General features: G+C 40.2%; 1 protein-coding gene across 3 annotated transcripts in view; it reads left to right on the forward strand.

The window, feature by feature from the left end:
- CCDC91 (coiled-coil domain containing 91) overlaps window positions 1-20,045 on the forward strand; it is a 337,470-nt gene that overhangs the window by 48,519 nt on the left and 268,906 nt on the right. For all 3 annotated transcript variants that reach the window (XM_029911685.1, XM_024198662.2, XM_024198666.2), the window contains exons 2-3: window positions 15,288-15,331; window positions 16,212-16,290. In XM_029911685.1, coding sequence (XP_029767545.1) covers window positions 15,302-15,331; window positions 16,212-16,290 — 109 coding nt within the window. In that variant the 5' untranslated portion in view covers window positions 15,288-15,301. The remainder of the gene's footprint in view (window positions 1-15,287; window positions 15,332-16,211; window positions 16,291-20,045) is intronic.

Raw genomic sequence — 20,045 nt, forward strand, 5'->3', positions numbered from 1 at the left:
CACTCCTAAAGGGAAATTATAAATTAGAAAGGGAAATTTGCAGTAATATCTGTCTTGCTTTTAGCATTCCTTAGTTTGTTTTTAATTATAGATTTTAATAACAAACTTCTATAAAGCGTCTTTCGTTCAATTGGATCCCAAATCACTATAAATGTAAACTTATATGTGAACTAGTGGTGTTCCCCAAGGGTCAGTCCAAGGACCAATCCTATTCAACTTATTCATAAATGATCTGGAGAAAGGGATAAAAAGTGAGGTGGCAAAGTTTGCAGATGGTACTAAACTGCTCAAGATAGTTAAGACCAAAGCAGACTGTGAAGAACTTCAAAAAGATCTCACAAAACTAAGTGATTGGGCAACAAAATGGCAAATGAAATTTAATGTAAAGTAATGCACATCGGAAAAAATAACCCCAACTATACATACAATATGATGGGGGGTTAAGTTAGCTACAACGAATCAGGAAAAAGATTGTGGAGTCATCATGGATAGTTCTCTGAAGACGTCCACGATGTGCGCAGCGGTGGTCAAAAAAGCAAACAGGATGTTAGGAATCATTAAAAAGGGGATAGAGAATAAGACGGAGAGTATCTTATTGCCCTTATATAAATCGACGGTATGCCCACTTCTTGAATACTGTGGACAGATGTGGTGTCCTCATCTCAAAAAAGATATACTGGCATTAGAAAAGGTTCAGAGAAGGGCAAATAAAATGATTAGGGGTTTGGAATGGGTCCCATATGAGGAGAGATTAAAGAGGCTAGGACTTTTCAGCTTGGAAAAGAGGAGACTAAGGGGGGATATGATAGAGGTATATAAAATCATGAGTGATGTGGAGAAAGTAAATAAGGAAAAGTTATTTACCTGTTCCCATAATACAGGAACTAGGGGCCACCAAATGAAATTAATGGGCAGCAGGTTTAAAACAAATAAAAGGAAGTTCTTCACACAGTGCACAGTCAACTTGTGGCACTCCTTGCCTGAGGAGTTGTGAAGGCCAGGACTATAACAAGGTTTAAAAGAGAACTGGATAAATTCATGGAGGTTAAGTCCATTAATGGCTATTAGCCAGGATGGGTAAGGAATAGTGTCCCTAGCCTCCGTTTGTCAGAGAGTGGAGATGGATGGCAGGAGAGAGATCACTTGATCATTACCGGTTAGGTTCACTCCTTCTGGGGCACCTGGCATTGGCCACTGTCAGTAGATAGGATACTGGGCTAGATGGACCTTTTGGTCTGACCCAGTACGGCTGTTCTTATGTTAACTACTGCAAATTGATAGATCACTTGCAGCTCAAGTGCAGACACCTTTTGGGGTGCAACATAACAGTTGTTTAGGACCCTGATCCTGTAAAGACTTATACATATTGTGACAAAGTTCCTCCTCTATCTTGGTGGGTCCTGCGCTTATTGGCGGATTTTCTTGCCTCAGAGATCCACCATGTGGGTTGGGGAACAGCCCAGAGACCTTCCCCTCTGGAAGAACCCACAGTCCAGGTCAATTGGGAGGTTTGGGGGGAACCCGGGCCCTGTGGACTGCAGCTGTCTATAGTGCCTCCTGTAACAGCTGCATGACAGCTACAACTCCCTGGGCTACTTCCCCATGGCCTCCTCCAAACACCTTCCTTATTCTCACCACAGGACCTTCCTCTTGGTGTCTGATAACGCTTGTGCTCCTCAGTCCTCCAGCAGCTCACTCTCAGCTCCTTGCACCTCTTGCTCCCAGCTCCTCACACTCGCACCACAAACTGAAGTGAGCTCCTTTTAAAACCCAGATGCCCTGATTAGCCTGCCTTAATTGATTCTAGCAGCTTCTTCTTAATTGTCTCCAGGTGTCCTAATTAGCCTGCCTGCCTTAACTGGTTCTGGCAGGTTCCTGATTACTCTAGTGCAGCCCCTGCTCTGGTCACTCAGGGAACAGAAAACTACTCATCCAGTGACCAGTATATTTGCCCTCTACCAGACTCCTGTACCCCACTGGTCTGGGTCTGTCACAATATGCTTAACTTTACATGCTCTGAGTACTTCCATTGAAATCAATGGGATTGAAGTTTAAGCATGTGTGTAAATCTTTGCAGGATCTGGGCCTAACAGTGCACAGCAATTCTGTGAAACAGGTTAGGACAGGGGTTTTCAAACTGGGGGTTGTGACCCCTCAGGGGGCCATGAGGTGGTTACGTGGGAGTAGAGAGCTGTCCGCCCCAGGCTCTGCCATGAGTGGGGGCAGGACAGCCCTGAACCCCCATCAAATTAAAATTAAATTTAAATCAAATTACCCCCCCCCATTTTTAATTTATAAGGGGGGGGTTGCACCCAGAGACTTACTGTGTGAAAGCGGTTGCCAATACAAAAAGTTTGGAAACAACTGGTTTAGGACAACTATTGAAGAGTAATCTCAACAGTGTTAAAACTGCATATTTTCCTTGGAGTATTTGTCCATATGCACATTCTGATAATGGTGCGCACATGCCTCATGCCAGAGATTGGAATCTTTTGGCCGGCAGTATCCATAAAGTGCACATGTATTCTTCAGTCCTTGTGCTCTGCATTAAGGGCATATAAGGACAAAGTGTGCTGACCACCATTCAGTTCCTCTCATTGTCTCCTTGCTTGGAAACAGAGCCTGTCCAAGAGACTGCCAGCTCTTTCTTAACTAGATATTTTTTATAGTTAGCTTTTCTACTTTTAATCAATAGTTCTTAGTTAATGGTTTATAGTTGACTGCTTGCCTTTTGCAACCCTTAGCTTTAGATTTTGTTACCTATCTCTGGGATGGGATTTGTGACGCTGTCAAACCTGCTGTCAACTCATACCAAGGTTCCTAGGCCTCAACTGAACACTCACCAATAGCTGGAGACCAGACGAGCTCACCTGTGTATTAGTATTGTTAAAATAGATGTTAAGTTTAAAATAATGTGTTTAGACAGGTACAGAGAAGGGCTACTAGGATGATCCGAGGAATGAAAAACCTGTCTTATGAAAGGAGACTCAAAGAGCTTGGCTTGTTTAGCCTAACCAAAAGAAGGCTGAGGGGAGATATGATTGCTCTTTATAAATATATCAGAGGGATAAATATCAGGGAGAGAGAGGAATTATTTAAGCTCAGTACCAATGTGGACACAAGAACAAATGTATATAAACTGGACATTAGAAAGTTTAGACTTGAAATTAGATGAACATTTCTAACCATTAGAGGAGTGAAGTTCTGAAACAGCCTTCCAAGGGGAGTAGTGGGGTCAAAAGACATATCTGGCTTCAAGACTAAACTTGGTAAGTTTATGGAGGGGATGGTATGATGGGATAGCCTAATTTTGGAAATTAATTGATCTTTGATTATTAGCGGTAAATATGCCCAGTGACCTGTGATGGGATGTTAGATGGGGTGGGATCTGAGTTACTACAGATAATTCTTTCCTGGGTCTGGCTGGTGAGTCTTGCCCACATGCTCAGGATTTAGCTGATCACCATATTTGGGGTCGGGAAGGAATTTTCCTCCAGGGCAGATTGGCAGAGGCTCTTGAGGTTTTTTGCCTTCCTCTGCAGCGTGGGGCACAGGTCACTTGCTGGAGGATTCTCTGCACCTTGAGGTCTTTAAACCATGATTTGAGGACTTCAATAACTCAGACATAGATTAGGGGTTTGTTACAGGAGTGGGTGGGTGAGATTCTGTGGCCTGTGTTGTGAAGGAGGTCAGACTAGATGATCATAATGGTCCCTTCTTACCTTAAAGTCTATGAGTTTGAGACTGTAGTGCCTCCTAATGGTCCCACAGTTGGATGACTACAAGTGATTTCAAGACCTATTAAAAAGAGTAGGTCAGACCTTCCAAATTCCCACTGAAGAGGTTCAGGAGCTGACACATAAATCAATGGGCATGTTACTGGAGTCCTCTGCAGGAAAGATGGTCTCATTAACTTGGAAGGCAATTATATACCCTTCCAAAACTTTGTGGCCAGGGCACCACCTGACTTTTGCAAGGTAGATAAAAACCAAACCAGTGCCTTCCAAAAGAGTGGAATTATTTTACATGCACCGTGCCCCATCTTAACTTGTGGCAACAGTGACAAATGAAATGGCAAATTTCAGGCCCACGACAAAAGAGAGAGAGAGAGAGTGCCAAAGAGTCTGGATTTATTTGGCTGAATAACCTACTCTTTGAACCTACCATTCTGAATGACCAGTGACAAGGTCATATGGACCAATCAAGGCTCATGAGGAATTTATGTTGCTAGTCAGTGAGGGCCATTTAGTGGCTAGAGTGAGACTACAAGCAGCATTTGATGCAGTGGCCATGGCTGCCAGGTCACTGGCAATGATGACTGTTATATGACATGCCTCTTGGCTTCAGGGATCGGTGTTGCAGAGAAGTCCAAATGATGGAGGATCTGCCCTTTCAAAAGGGCAGAACTATTCAGTTTCAAGTTGGATGAGACTTTCCATATTTTTGAAGATCTCATGAGTCGTCCTGAGTTTTCTCAGAGCATACACACCAGCATCTAAAACTATGTATGCACATATAGAGAGCTGTGTAGGGTATACACCCTGGTGTTTAAGGCATTTAGGGCACTCTACTCTATCTGCCTATGCTGTGCTTCACAGTGAACCCTGCTGTTTATACCCTTGCTAGCTGGGTGTGCAATGTCTGTACTCTACACTCCACTGTAAGTGCAGACATACTTTAAGAGGAAACATATTAAACAGCCTTATCCTTCTTTGAGATCAGTTTCTCCACCTTCTATTATTAAAGATCAACAGAACCACTTGGGGGAAATACCAGCATTTCCATCTCCATCCCATACCACCCAGCTCTGTCTGTCCCAGAAACATTCATTGGGATGGGGCATTCGAGAGATGTCTTGTAGCTCCATTGACTTCAGAATTCAAGACCTCCCTTTTGGGAAATCATTTAGCTCACTTCAGGCTAGATTGGTCCCTGTCACCACTGACCATTGGGCCACAGACATAATATCATATGAATATTCCATTCACTTTTCTCCAGTGACTACACCCACCTCCTCTTCCCCTTCTCTCTTCAGGGACCCCTCTCTTCAGGATCTCTTAAATAAAGAGGTCCTCATGCTCCTTTCTCTCAGAGCAGTAGAAGTGGTACCTCTGCAATACAGTGTTCACCGAAAGTGTACACCAACATGCTATCTATTGTGGAAGAGGGTTGTCAGTGCAGAATATGACCGACAATATGACCACAGTGGTTTATATCAACAAACAAGGTGGTGTAGGCCTTTCTCACTCTGCTAAGAAGCTGTCAGGCTCTAGAATTGGCGCATCAAACATCAGATTTGCCTAACAGCTTTACACTTTCCCAAGTTGCAGAACTTGCTAGTGAACAACCTCAGCAGACACTTCCTTGCAAATTGGGCGTAGTAAATCAAAGACAAAATTCTGTCTGACATCTTTGGGGACTAGGGCAATCCCAAGATGGACCTGTTTGCCACTCAGCACAAGAAGTGGTGTCAGAAATTCTACTCAAGGGGAGGAATGAGTCCCTGGCCCATTGCAGATGTGTTCTTGAGACCTGATAATGCTTACCTCACAACCCTTGTGATTCCCAGGGCGTTCTGCAAACTCAAGCAGGACTCAACCATAGCTCCAGCATGACCAAGGCAGTTTTTTTTTTTTTTTTTTTTTTTGTTCACAAACTTTCTGAACTTGTTCATATCCTCACCTCAAACCCTGCTTCTGTTCCCCCATGCTGGTACAAGGGACATATTCTGCATCGGAGCCCTGCATCTCACAACATGGTGGCTGGATGGATGTCATTGATAGAGCAGGCCTGCTCCTCTCCAGTTAGGGAAGTCCTGAAAAGCAGCAGAAAAGAATCAAGAAGATAAACTTATTTGGTGAAATGAACAAGATTTTCTTATTCATGCTACTGGTAATCAGTGATTCCACATCACTTCTTGATTCCTCAGATGCTTGACTGTTTACTTGAACTGATACAGAATAGTCTATCCCTCAGTTTGGTCAAGGTGCCCATGTCCCTAATCCCAGCTCATTAGCTGCTGGTAGAGGACTACATCCTTTTTTTTCCTCATCTAACGATAATTAGGTTCCTGGAAGGTCTAATCAAGATGTTCCTACCAATCAAGGAAACTGTTCCCCCATGGGATTTAAATTTGATACTCTCAGCCCTCCTGGGGCCACCCTTGGAGCCCATTGCCTCTAGTTCTCTATCACATCTATCAATGCAAATGACATTTTTGATTGCCATAACTTCTGCCAGAAGAGTGGGGGAGATCCCAGCACTTGTGGTTGTCCCACCGTACACTGTGTTATACCCAGACAAGGTGTCCATGAAAAGACACCTGAAATTTCTCTCCGAAGTAGTGACAGAATTCCACCTGAACCAGCAGATACTGCTACTGGTATTGTTCTGGAAACCTCATGCAGCTAGAACTGAGGCGATAATTACAGCCATTAGATGTCAGGAGAGGCATGGCTTATTACTTAAACAGAACAAAACCTTTTAGAACATCACCAGGAGTGTTTGTCTCCATTGTGGAGAGAATGAAAAGCTTTGCCATATCATTTCAAAGACTATTAAATTGGATTTCTGACTATTGGAACCTTCCATGAGGTAGTCAGCATAGATCTCCCGATCACACTTAAAGGTCATTCCACCAGAGCTCAAGGCCTATCAACATTTCTATGAAATGTACCAGTATCTGACATTTGCAAAGTAGTCACCTGGGAATCAGTATGTACGTGCATTTGGTAAAGCGGTTCTTCAGTTGTTATTTACTAACATGTTCTGAGCTCCCGCCTCTTTAACTGGGCCACTCCTTGGGAATCACCATTAGTGGAATGTGCATATAGAGAAGCACTTGAAGGAGAGAGAGAGAGAAGTTTGGACAGTCACTGGAGTTCAGGATGTGTTGTCCATACTCCTATTCCATGATCCATTTTCCATTGCCTCTATCTTGGAATCTTTAACTTGGGATTCTACAGTGAGTAGGAACTGAATGGTCGTAGGGCAAAGCACACCATATATGTCCTTAGTGCGGAGAACAAGGACTGAAGCGCACATTCACGCCAAAAGCCTGATCTCTGGCACATGAGATGTATGTGCATCCTTAGTGAAATGTACATATGGACAACATATCTCAAAGAACTCCAGTTACAGTATGGTAAGTAATTTCTTGTAGTATGAAAAAATGTAACCCAAGAACTTAGGTGCCAAAAAAGGAGCTAGTGCAGATAGGCATTAACATAAAAGTGAAACTTTACAAAAGTACAAGTCATAGACTTTAAGGTCAGAAAGGACCAATATGATCGTCTAGTCTGACCTCCTGCACAAAGCAGGCCGCAGAATCTCACCCACCCACTCCTGCAACAAACCCCTAACCTATGTCTGAGCCATTGAAGTCCTCAAATCATGGTTTAAAGACTTCAAGGTGCAGAGAATCCTCCAGCAAGTGACCCGTGCCCCACATTGCAGAGGAAGGTGAAAACCCCCCAGGGCCTTTGCCAATCTGCCCTGGAAGAAAATTCCTTCCCAACCCCAAATATGGTGATCAGCTAAACCCTAAGCATGTGGGCAAGACTCACCAGCCAGACACCCATTAAAGAATTATCTGTAGTAACTCAGATCCCACCCCATCTAACATCCCATCACAGGCCATTGGGTATATTTACCGCTAATAATCAAAGATCAATTAATTTCCAAAATTAGGCTATCCCATCATACCATCCCCTCCATAAACTTATCAAGCTTAGTCTTGAAGCCAGATATGTCTTTTGCCTCCCCTTGGAAGGCTGTTTCAGAAATTCACTCCTCTGATGGTTAGAAACCTTTGTCTAATTTCAAGTCTAAACTTCCTGATGGCCAGTTTATATCCATTTGTTTTTGTGTCCACATTGGTACTAAGCTTAAATAATTCCTCTCCCTCCCTGGTATTTAGCCCTCTGATATAGAGAGCATTCATATCTCCCCTCAGCCGCCTTTTGGTTAGGCTAAACAAGCAGAGCTCTTTGAGTCTTTTTTCATAAGACAGGTTTTTCATTCCTCAGATCATCCTAGTAGCCCTTCTCCGTACCTGTTCCAGTTTAAATACATCCTTCTTAAACATGGGAGACCATAACTGCACACAGTATTCCAGATGAGGTCTCACCAGTGCCTTGTATAACGGTACTAACACCTCCTTATCTCTACTGGGAATATCTCACCTAATGCATCCCAAGACCGCATTAGCTTTTTTCATGGCCATATCACATTGGCGGCTCATAGTCATCCTGTGATCAACCAATACTCCAAAGTCCTTCTCCTCCTCTGTTCCTTCTAACTGATGAGTCCATGGCTTATAACAAGAATTCTTGTTGTTAATCCCTAAATGCATGACCTTGCACTTTTCACTATTAAATTTCATCCTATTACTATTACTCCAGTTTACAAGGTCATCCAGATCTTCCTGTATGATATCCTGGTCCTTCTCTGTATTGGCAATACCTCTCCCAGCTTTGTCATTGGCTCCAAATATTTTTATTTAGTTCGGCATTTTTCTTTTAATAATTGTTACTTATATTTTGATTTGACACCAGAGCTGCTTCCTTAAAGCACAGTTCTGATTCTATAGGCAGGTGTGTGGTACCAGACAGTAGAACGTATATTCTTATCTGACCTAATAGGAGTAAATCAATGCACATATATATATATGTGCATTGATGTGTATATAATGTGTGTGTGTGTGTGTGTGTGTGTGTGTGTGTGTGTGTATAATTATTTATATATTGATAGATGTACGTATCCTGTAGTAACTCAATACAATTTTTCCTGAATATAAATTATAAATATTTTTAAATTATTTCAGAAAATAGCATGACAGCTTATAAAATACAATAACTTGTCAGTCTAGGACAGAATATTGTCCATCCTGAAATTGAGTGTAATTCTGGAAGAAAATTCCACATTTGGGAGTGGAAAGAAAACTTTTTTGTAATAACGTTCCAGTTGTCGTGGTTGCTCGGAGATGTGGAGTGTTAAAAGTAGTCTGGATTAATGGATTTGAGGGCCAAAGTACAGGTGAGGTGGTCAGGGATGCATGATATTGAAATTTATCAGAGGGATATCAGCACCACATAGGTGGTGGCATAAATAGATATTATTTTTGGTTGCTCATACCATATTTAGGGTAGGCTTTTTGGAGCCTGCAGTTTCAGCCAAAGATTTATTCTTTAAATAATGCGGTCTATGTTATGTCCGGTAAAGAAACAGCTAAGAATTCCGTCCTAGATTGAACAGATGGAATGAGTCATTTAGTAAGCAAAAACACATAAGTAGAAACGCATACGTTGTCATAGGTAGGGGCTAACCACTACTGTATTTGCCAGAAATACAAATATGGCAATCCCACCCACAGCCAGATCAACACATACAGTTCTGACAAAACAAACACAGCAATACACTGTGTAAGTTGTGCTTCTCTTAGAAGGCACACAATTCCACACTAAGGTAGTTGCTTGCTAGAATTGATAGAACAAGTTGGTTATAAAGCATGTGCTAGTATGTCTCTGACAAAAAGTGGGTTGTAAAATATGTCTTACTGCAGAAAACTTACAGTAACTGCTTTTAAATCCCAGTCAGCTAATAGACCAGGGCTTGAAAAAGATGTAGTGAGCATCTACTAGCCAGAGGTAAGATTAAAAAATGGATGAGGAGACCCCTAAAACAAGATTGGGGCAACACCAGATCAGAAGTTCAGTTCCTCTGACATTCTGAACTGCTGGAAAAGTACAGGATGCTGAGCTTTCTAGTAGGGATTTCACCCCGAACCTTGCTAGGATAGGGGTTCCATGTTCTAGCTAAAATGAGTCAGAAAAATCTGAATTTCCACCCCGTACTCCCAAACTGCTGGAAGGAAGAAGGCACTGTCTCTCTTTCCTTTCCCTTTTATGGTCTCCTGGTGGTTGCAATGGGAAAGGGACTCCATTACTCTGTGCCTCCTCCACCCTTCTTCTTCTTCTTTTTTTTTTTTTTTTGGTATCTTTTTTTCTCTTTGAATAGCTAGCTTATAGTTACTCTTTGTTGAGGCAGAGGCAGGTCTTCAATGTAAAATTGACAGACTATCGTCACTGTCAGTATGCTCACAAAGTTCTGAATAGCTTTGTTAAAGGTGACCAGACTCTTACTAATTTCATGTTGTTTGGCAAAGCTATAAGCATCTACAAAAACACTAAACTGTCTGAAGACACAGGAAGGCAGCACTGCCTTGGTTTACAGTTGGTGTACACTGGAAGGCTATATTCTCAATTATAAGAGATAGAAACTTATCTTTTTATAATGAAAGCCTTAGAAATTGATGGCTTTGAGCCCCACAATCTGGGAAATTCTTCCTGCTTGACACTGAGATATTGGGGGTGTGGACTTCTCAAGCCCTGTAATAAGTTATTGTTTAGAGAACAATCATATTTTGTAATTGGCTTGGACTAGGTGATATAAGAGATCTTTTCCGTCCATAATTTCTATATTTTTATGAATCTATAATTTGAGGTCAACTACTTATCCAATTCTGTTACAATTATTTATTATCGAGTAACAGACATGTTGTATAGTCCATACGTAGTTAGGGTGAGACAAGTCTCGTAGTTACTCTTTGAAGACTAAGCAGTTAATTACTACTTCTGTCTAAGGAGCCACAAATAATGTTCTTGTTGTAAGGAGAGAAGAGCTTTATGAGCCCTTTAGAATACATGTTTAATAAAAAACAAAACCAAAGCTGGAGAATATTGCTGGTTCAATGTAAAGGATGAGATTAATGATAGTATATATGTATGCTGCACAAGGTGTTCCATATTATCAAAATATAAATCTTTTGGGAGTTTTAAATCATTTTATATTGGGTCGCTTTTTTCATGTTAAGTAATTGTGGAAAGATGTATTCAAACCTTTTAAAAACTAAATGTATGTAGACTTGTTTAGGTTTGAAAGTATTTTTCATTGGCAGCAGGCTTGATTTCAATTCTTGAAAGGTGGGTGCCTAGTTAAACTTTGATTATGTTCAGCGATGGTGCTTGTACATCTTCTCATGATAGTTTGCTATATTGCCTATTGCTCTAAAATTCTTCCTAATATTAAACATGCTTTTTTCGTACTGGAGTTTATGCCGATTACTGCTTGTTCTGTCCTTTATGATGAATGAAAATCCTTTTACATATTTTAGTCAGTTATGTTTCTTCTTAGGGTTTTTTTTTCTTTAGAGAAATGGGCATGTCCAGTTTAAACTTTAGTTTCTCTTCCAAACCTGTTTTAGTTCCTTTTTCCATCTCTGAACTTGTTCCAATTTGTCTGCCTTGTTTAAAATCCTGTGCTCAAAACTGAGTGAGTGCAGTTCTCCAACTGAGATCTAACCAATGCTGAGTAGAGTGGAATAAAAATTCCCTTTCTAGTTTTGGTGAATAAACTGCTTAATTCAGATTCTCAAACTGTAGTCCATGGACTGCCAGTGGTCCATGAAGGACTTTTTGTTCATCTTTGGAACCACAGGCCACATGGTGCTGGAGTTCCTTATTTCTAGTTGATATATCACATTAGACTGATAAACTACATTGCATGGTTTTCTGTTACTTTTCCACATAAGCAATTGCTGTAGAAGGCACAATGATGCTATGGGGTTGTGAATGTGTAGGCATGGTGGACTGTATAATTGCGAATGAGAGAGGAGGGTTGTCCACAAGGTTTTTAACAAGATGCAGTCTACTCTATGGCTACATCTACACTTGGAGCTGGAGGTGTGATTCCCAGCTTGAGTAGACATGCTTGCACTAGCTGTCATTGCGCTAGCATACTAAAAATAGTAGTGTAGCTGCCAAGTACAAACCTGCCCGCACCCCATGGGTGTGTACTTAGGGCAGCTACTGTGTGCCACCACCTGTGTTATGATGGCTGCTGCCTGTGCGATCATGACTACACCGCTGTTTTTAGTGTGTAGCTTGATCAGAGCTAGAGCAAATATGTTTGTCATGCCCAGGTCATGGGCGAGCAGACCTAGTAGTTGGAGTAAGAGTCCACAGTCATGAGACAGGAGTCGCGTCGACTGGGCCAGGATACCGGGCGGGAGCTCAGAGGTAGGAGACAAACTGGAGATCAGAATCAAAGTCAGACCTTGTAGGGATACTGGGGAGTCAGAGGCAGGAGACAAACTGGAATTTGGGAACTGCAAATCAGATACCAGGAGCCAAACCAGGATGACATGACTGGAAATCAAGCCAGGGAAGCAGGAGCCAGGTAGTGGGTTGCATGAGCAGGAAGCACAAGGCATCCAGTCGAGAGCAAGGTGGAGTCCAGTTGTTTGGACAGCTTCCTGTTCCTGCTGCTGACTTAAGTAGGACCAGTGGGACTGTGCCAATTGGACCAAATGGTGCAGCCTCACACTGGAGCTGGGCTTTTTGGGTCTCAGGTAAGCCATTGTCAGCTGCCTGCTAGATGTAGGGTGGTTGTGTGGCTGTTCCCATGAACCTTGCAGGCTCAGGTTTGAGATCTGCAAGTCATGACAGTGTCTGCTTCAGCTGGGAATCACACTCTCAGCTTCAAGTATTAATAGCCTAAGAAAGCATGAGAATCCTCACTATTCTTTGTAGAAATCACTAAATTATTCGTATGCTTCTGTTAGGTGTATATGCAAGAGTCTATGTATCAAATAGGTAAACTAAAAAAAGTACAGTGGTTATTTCAATAAGGCTTACAACAAATGCTATCAAGTGACTAAAGAGTGAGTTTAAAAGTATATGAAAGCAAAATAATTTATTTTATGGAGTAAATAGGTTAATTTAGGTACTACACTTAATTAAGCTGAAAATAATTTGATAATTGCTAGGTTTATTTTGTGTGTATGTATAAAGTTATAGTTGTTTAATTATCGGTATCTTTATTGCTCTTTAATGTAACTTTATTTTATTATTAAAAAAATTACATTAACATATTGACTTCCATTTTCTTTCAAATGTTCTTTATGGATCTGTTCCAAAGCCTATAGTCAGTCGAAAGACTCACATTAACTTTAATGACCATTGAATCAGGCCCTAAAGTATTAACTTAGTTTGAACTTCTTTTCAATCTATCATAAGTTTCTGAAATATTTTTGAATGCTTTATGTAGCTGGATAGCCGTCCTTTATTTTTGAATACATGGTAATGATGTGCAATGATGATAGTGTTTCGTCACATGACTTATTTTGATTCCCTTTCCTTCAGTAATGCGTTCCTGTCTACATATTTTCTATATATATCGTTTCACATCACATTTCTGTGACAAGAAAACAACTCTTTATCACAATTTTCTTAAAAATGCTGTTTTATTTTTTATTTTTGGTGCAGTGTGTTTAAGCTATTAATGTTAATTGAGTGTGCAGGCATGAATGAAGGATTAGTGTTTGGTCATTTAAGGCTGGATTCATAGACCTGGCATCTGTGCTGCGAAAAATATCCATCTGGCATCTTGGCTGCAAAAAGCTGTGCGAACCTTGAGAATTTGATTTGTCTTTTTCAGGCTTATGTGGAAATTGGGCAACATTTTTTATTTAATTGAATTCTTTTCTTATTAGACATAACAATGCTCATTCAATTTAACGTTATCAGTAATAATTAATTAATAGCAAATTTGGTAAGCCCTGGAAGAGAGAGTTTTCTGTGTCGCTAATGATTTTCAGCAGCAGATCGACACTTGTGTCTGCCTCTAACTTTGGAGAAATTGCTCTTTTATAATATTCTAATTCATTAGGATTTCTTGCAAACCACCTGCATCTTTTTATTTCTGCCCATATGTTACTGAAATCTTTGCAGCCAGCCATTTAGTTTAACTGGAAAATAATACATTTTATAAATTTCTTACCTTTTTGTTACATTTATTGAGATTTGTTGGTTCATCCTTACCCTTAGTCAAATATCAGGAGGAACTTTGGGGATATATTACTGGTTTAGCTGTATTCTTTCAGGAGCAACCATACATAGCTTGATTTATCTTCATTAGCTGAGTAACTTACTCCACGTGTTTCAAAAGAAACAAGACAGTTTTAGCTAAAAATATATCAAAATGCCACAGAAATCATGGCTGCAACTCAAAAATGCTGATCAGTTTTGAAAATCTAAATCAACGCCTGCCATGAAACCTAGGGAAGAACCTTTGTGGTGACAGAGAGACTTCCAGAAATTCACCACAGTCTTGTTCTGAGTTGAAGTTTGTGCTGATGTTGCCAGACAGCTAAGAGATGTGAAAAGCAGGAAATATTATTGAATTGAGCCACAGTGCCAATTTGGAAAAGAAACTTAAAATGTAAAAATATTTTTTCCATTCCTGGCAGATGAACATAACTTCAGAATATATGGCAGATGAAGAAATACAGAAAATTTTAATTCTGCTAGAAAGTTCTACTGGAAAGTAAAACAAACAAAATCCTAGCTTTTTTTTTTTTTTTTTTTTATGAAAAAGTTGAACAGATCCTAGTTTTACTAGTAACAAGGAACCATTTTATTTTATTTAGATCAGAAATAATATGGTGTTCTATTATAAATCCAACCACTCAAATGTCAAATGAAGATATGATATAGAAACATTTGTTACTATAGGTGATCTCAAGTCATTTAGTGATGGCGTGATGTCCAAGAGACTAGGTAATTCGGCAACCTTTAACACCATTGATTATGGGGTGCGGTGCGCTTCGCTGCTGTGTCTATTGGTAGACAGAATCACCTTTAAAATGGCTACTTTTAGTGAAGAGATCTTGAACAATATTGCTCTTCCTCACCAGGGGAGCTCCACTGTTGAGTCCCACATGACTTAATCTTGTAATTCTTCTTAATCAACATATAGGAAGCTCTAGAGAGATTTTGAAGCACTGTTGGCTACAGTGTGGTGAGGGAGTAGTAAGTCTCCAGTTCATCTGAATTGGATAGACCTGTTTCCTGGCTTTCTCAAATATCTTGTGGAGATAAGGACTATTATGAAAGCACAGTAGGCTTATGCTCACTCTGGATGAAAAGTCAGTGATAATAGCTGGGACTGAAGATAATTTGGATGAACTAGCAAAAGACTGTAATTTCTCTTGATTGAGTGAGTCTGCTTGTCTGATATCACTCATTGCTTTCAGATTCAGAGTCTGCTGTGGTTATCTATGCCTTTGTTTCCTTGAGTCTTGGCCACTGTAATGTGTTCTACTTGAGGCTATCTTTGAAGGCTGCTTGAAGTTTTTGCTGTACAGAATACATCTTCCCACCTTTGGGATACAGCAGACTGCAAAGAGCTTAGATTTTTGATCAATATTATTTTATACTGTCTTGTAGGTGCCAACAGGAAAATGGATGACGACGAATTTGGAGGCTTTGAGGTATGTCATGTTCCTGACCTTGAAAAATGGTTAGCTGTAGAAACTTTTGAAATTACATCATTTGGAGGGGCATGCTTTATTTTATGATTAGTAATTGTACAGATGTTGACAACTAGGCACAATTTTCATGTTAACGTTAAAGCAAAATTTACTAACCAATACATTTAATAATCAAGCGAAATAATTTATTTTTCTCTCTAGATAGAACATAAATTAGGGATGGTCAGCATCTTTGGAAATCATGCCACTTAACTAAGTGTCTGTGTATTTAGATACCTAACATTCGGCATAAAATTGTAAAAACTTTGGCTTAGGTTTTAATATTTAGCCGGTGTTTTAATATTAGGTTTTAATATTTAGCCGGTGCTGGGCAGGTGTTCTTTTGTTTTGTTTTGGTCAAGTAATAAGTATAACACACTCCTCTGCACATTGCGTAAAAGTTGTTTTGTATTCAGTTTAACAATTGTGAAGTTAAATCAAAGATGTTAGTGTGTTTGCATAGTTGTGCCTGTGACCATATCTGTATTTCATATCCAGTTTATTGAGGGCTTTTTCCTAAGTATACCTGTGCATTTTAGCCCCAGCGAAGCAGCCAATCCTAAGCAAGTGCTTAACTACTTTGCTGACTAGTGATGCACTTAAATGATTTCTGTAGTGTTTTTTGTGTGTGTGGTGCATACTCATTACAGTTGGACAAATACAGTTAAAAAAAAAAGTTATTCCACTTGCGCTAGTGCAGTGCAGTATAGGTCAGTGTTAAAGGAATATATTTGAAATGCTTGATAAGTTGTGATGAATGTGATCATTAGAAAATGCCTCCTGGAAAATCTGTGCAAAAGTTTTTAGAAGTCTAACAAAACAGTATTTTCCATATTTCTAGGCAGCAGTGACCTTTGAAGGTGAAGATGGTGAAACACAAACTATTTCTCCTGCTATTCCTTGGGCAGCATTTCCTGCAGGTACTGTTAATTAACAATTATAATCGATCACAGTTCTTCTCTTCAGCATGTGGGACTGTCCCTTCTCCTTCCTACCTATGCAACAGCTCTCTGGCACCTCCCAGATATTCCCAGTAAAGTTGTGGTTGCTTTCTTGTAGCAGCATGAGACTCGCTTTTAGAATGTTCTTGTGTTGAGGAACTGTTTTGGGATGCTCCAAAATTTTCTTGAGAAATGGATGATTTTTAACTGTTCAAAAGCCGAGTGGAATTTCATGAGACAGAGAAAAGGCTCTTCCCTTGTCTGAGTGTGTTCTTCTTGATGAATATCAAAGGTCTGTTTCAAACAATAGAAAGGTGCTGAGAAATTCCCAAAGAAAAGATTACAAAAATCAGTTAAACAGTTTTTCTTGTGGCTATTTTTGCATCCCTTCATTTGTAAAGCTAGAGTTCTTTTCTAACTTAAGTCCTATTCTGCAGAGTTGTAAGGTACAGGAAAAAAAATTGGTAACTTTAAAGTGACATTTATACAAAAAGTATTTTAGGAAATTTTTAAAAGTCTGATAGCTAATGATATTCTAGGGCCAGAAGCAATTGCCACCTGTCTCTTCAGAAAGCCTAAGTATCTTTCCTTTACAATGGTGCTATCTAGTTTTGTAGAGTTACAAGTTATAGACCTTAAACTTGACATGGATACAGTACTGAATATTGCTTGATCTAACCTCAGAACAGTATAATTTAGGGGGAAATGCCACATTTTCAGCTGAAAGAAGGAAACCTTTCTCTAGCAATGTGATTTTAAAAATGGTGGGAAGGGAAAGTGAATGTAGTTGTTCAGAGAAGTTCATGTCAGCATTTCCTGTAGAGATGGATTAGCTAGAGATTGCAGGAGACATGGGCAAAAGTACATAATAAATGCAATGTATTACAGAGTATAACAATAATCAAAGAATCCTACGCCCGGATATCTAATTTTGATAAATTACAAAAATCCATACCAAAGTCTCAATGGATGGCTTAGATCCAGCCTACTCATTTACACAAGTACGAAACAGAATGTAAACTCAAAATTATGTGGTATAGAAGTGGTGCTAATGTGATTTAAGGAGGTTTATAATCTGTAAATGTTACCACCAACTTCCATATCTTCTAGCTCCATTGTAGGCTACCCTTACTTTTTAAAGCAACAACTAATATGCAGAACTGCGGATGTCTGTGGTTTGTGTCTCTCGGACAACCGTAAAATAATAATGTTGCCTGAACCAAAACACCCTCCTCTTCTCCCCCAGTTTACCAGCTTATGAGATTTGTACTGTTGTCTTGGTAAATGGTTGGGAATGAGTGGAGGAAGCAGGTCACATCTTGCAGCTTTGCTTCCCAGGCCAAAGATTCACAAAACAGAAAGGACAAAGGAGCCAGACCTATGGGTCTTTGCTGTTTTTATAGGACATATGAGAAGAATGAAGCTGTAGGATACAGTTTTCAAAAACGCATAGGTGATTTAAGTGCCCAAGTCCCACTGAAGGTGAATGGGACTTGGGTGCCTAATCATTTAGGTGGATTTGTAAATTTTACTTTTAGTTCTTTCTTCGGAGTTTTTTCAGTACATTAATTCTATATGTGTAACAGTGTGGACTGGATGAGATTTTTACCTTTTGGGGAGAAACTCTGACTGCACAAGAGATAAGCCGGGACCCCTATCACAACTACATCTTTGCCTCTTCTGTGTCTGGGACAGGAGATTCAGAAGGGTAGAGGGATAGGTTAGAGGTATTTGTGTTGGAGGAGGAAATCTTGTGGTAGAGAAATCTAAAAACTCATTTGGTTTATGGTTGATCCTGTTTGTTTTTTGGTCCCTTTAATATTAGTTCATGATCACTGTTTAATTTTTGTTATTTGTTAAAACTTTCCATTGACAAAGAGGATGTTATCTTCGTAGTTTGTCTCTCCAAAACTTTGGTCAAGACCTTTGTCAAGGCTGCTTCCCCACTCTGAACTTTAGGGTACAGATGTGGGGGCCTGCATGAAAACTTCTAAGCTTAACTACCAGCTTAGATCTGGTCCGCTGCCACCACTCCCAAAGTGCTAATTCCCTTCCCTGGGTAGCCTTGAGAGATTCTTCACCAATTCCCTGGTGAATACAGATCCAAACCCCTTGGATCTTAAAACAAGGAGAAATTAACCATCCCCCTCCTTTCTCCCACCAACTCCTGGTGGATCAAGATCCAACCCCCTTGGATCTAAAAACAAGGAAAAATCAATCAGGTTCTTAAAAAGAAGGCTTTTAATTAAAGAAAAAGGTAAAAATCATCTCTGTAAAATCAGGATGGGAAATAACTTTACAGGGTAATCAAACTTAAAGAGCCCAGAGGACCCCCCTCTAGCCTTAGGTTCAAAGTTACAGCAAACAGAGGTAAACACCCTAGTAAAAGGTACATTTACAAGTTGAGAAAACAAAGATAAAACTAACACGCCTTGCCTGGCTGTTTACTTACAAGTTGAAATATGAGAGACTTGTTCAGAAAGATTTGGAGAGCCTGGATTGATGTCTGGTCCCTCTTAGTCCCAAGAGCGAACTCCCCCAAACAAAGAGCACAAACAAAAGCCTTCCCCCCACCAAGATTTGAAAGTATCATGTCCCCTTATTGGTCCTTTGGGTCAGGTGTCCGCCAGGTTACCTGAGCTTCTTAACCCTTTACAGGTAAAAGGATTTTGGAGTCTCTGGCCAGGAGGGATTTTATAGTATTGTACACAGGAGGGCTGTTACCCTTCCCTTTATAGTTATGACAACCTTGTGTTCTCACTTACCTCACATAGTTCCTCATGGGTACCGGATATTGGCCGGGGCAGTGCACCAAGCAGTGTTCAAGTGATTGTCTAGGCCAGTGATATTCAGACTGAGGCTTGGGAGCCACAAGTGGCTCTTTAATGTGTCTCCTGTAGCTCTTTGCAGCACATGATATTAAAACACTGTGTGATTTAATTAACCAGTCAGGATGCTTTTATACTGTGTTATTAACCAATTGTAGAATATTTGGTCAGTCATTGTATTGTGAGAATAATGTATAGTATACAGTAAATGAAACAATGCATTCACACTACTGTCACTCTTTCGGGTAATATTGATGGCTAAGTTGGCTCCTGAACCACTGAGGTCTGAGTATCACTAGTCTAAGCTCTCCACATTCCCATTTGGCATCATCATTCCTCAGCTTCTACTTCGTCATATTGTCACCAGTCTTTTGCCACCCCAGCTCTTGCTTGATTCAGAGTGTACCAATATTTTTGTCTGAAGTGTTATTGTTCTGAAGGAACTACTTTCTCCAGGATCATCAGCATTTCTTGCCATTTTGTTACTCTGTAGCTTTCCACAGTGGTATTTTTGGGTAAGGGATTTTAAGAGGAAAGGCTCTTTCTGGACTCAGGTGGTGGAATCTGTTTGTGCAGTGGGTGTCTTGGATCATCCACCTGTTTTTTGTCTCTGTTTTACTGAAGGCATTCCGCTTCACTGATGGTGGTGCAATCCCTATGAGATAGCATAGCAACAGTGTGGGGGGTCAGGTTCAGAGACCCTGTGTTGATCGTACAGATTTGCTTGAGTTCAGTATCAATTTTGTGCGCTTCATTTGAACGTGACCATACTGGGGCATAATAGTCCTCAACTGAGTAACTCAATGTGAGACTAGTGCTTGGAGTGTTTTGGGGTTAGCTCCCATTTTGTATTGGCCAGATTCTATAGTATACAGTTCCTGGAGTTCACTTTTTTCCACTGCTTGA

The sequence above is a fragment of the Terrapene carolina genome, unplaced genomic scaffold (assembly GCF_002925995.2).
Source record: "Terrapene carolina triunguis isolate 2854851 unplaced genomic scaffold, T_m_triunguis-2.0 Scaffold112, whole genome shotgun sequence".
NCBI lineage: Eukaryota > Metazoa > Chordata > Testudines > Emydidae > Terrapene > Terrapene triunguis.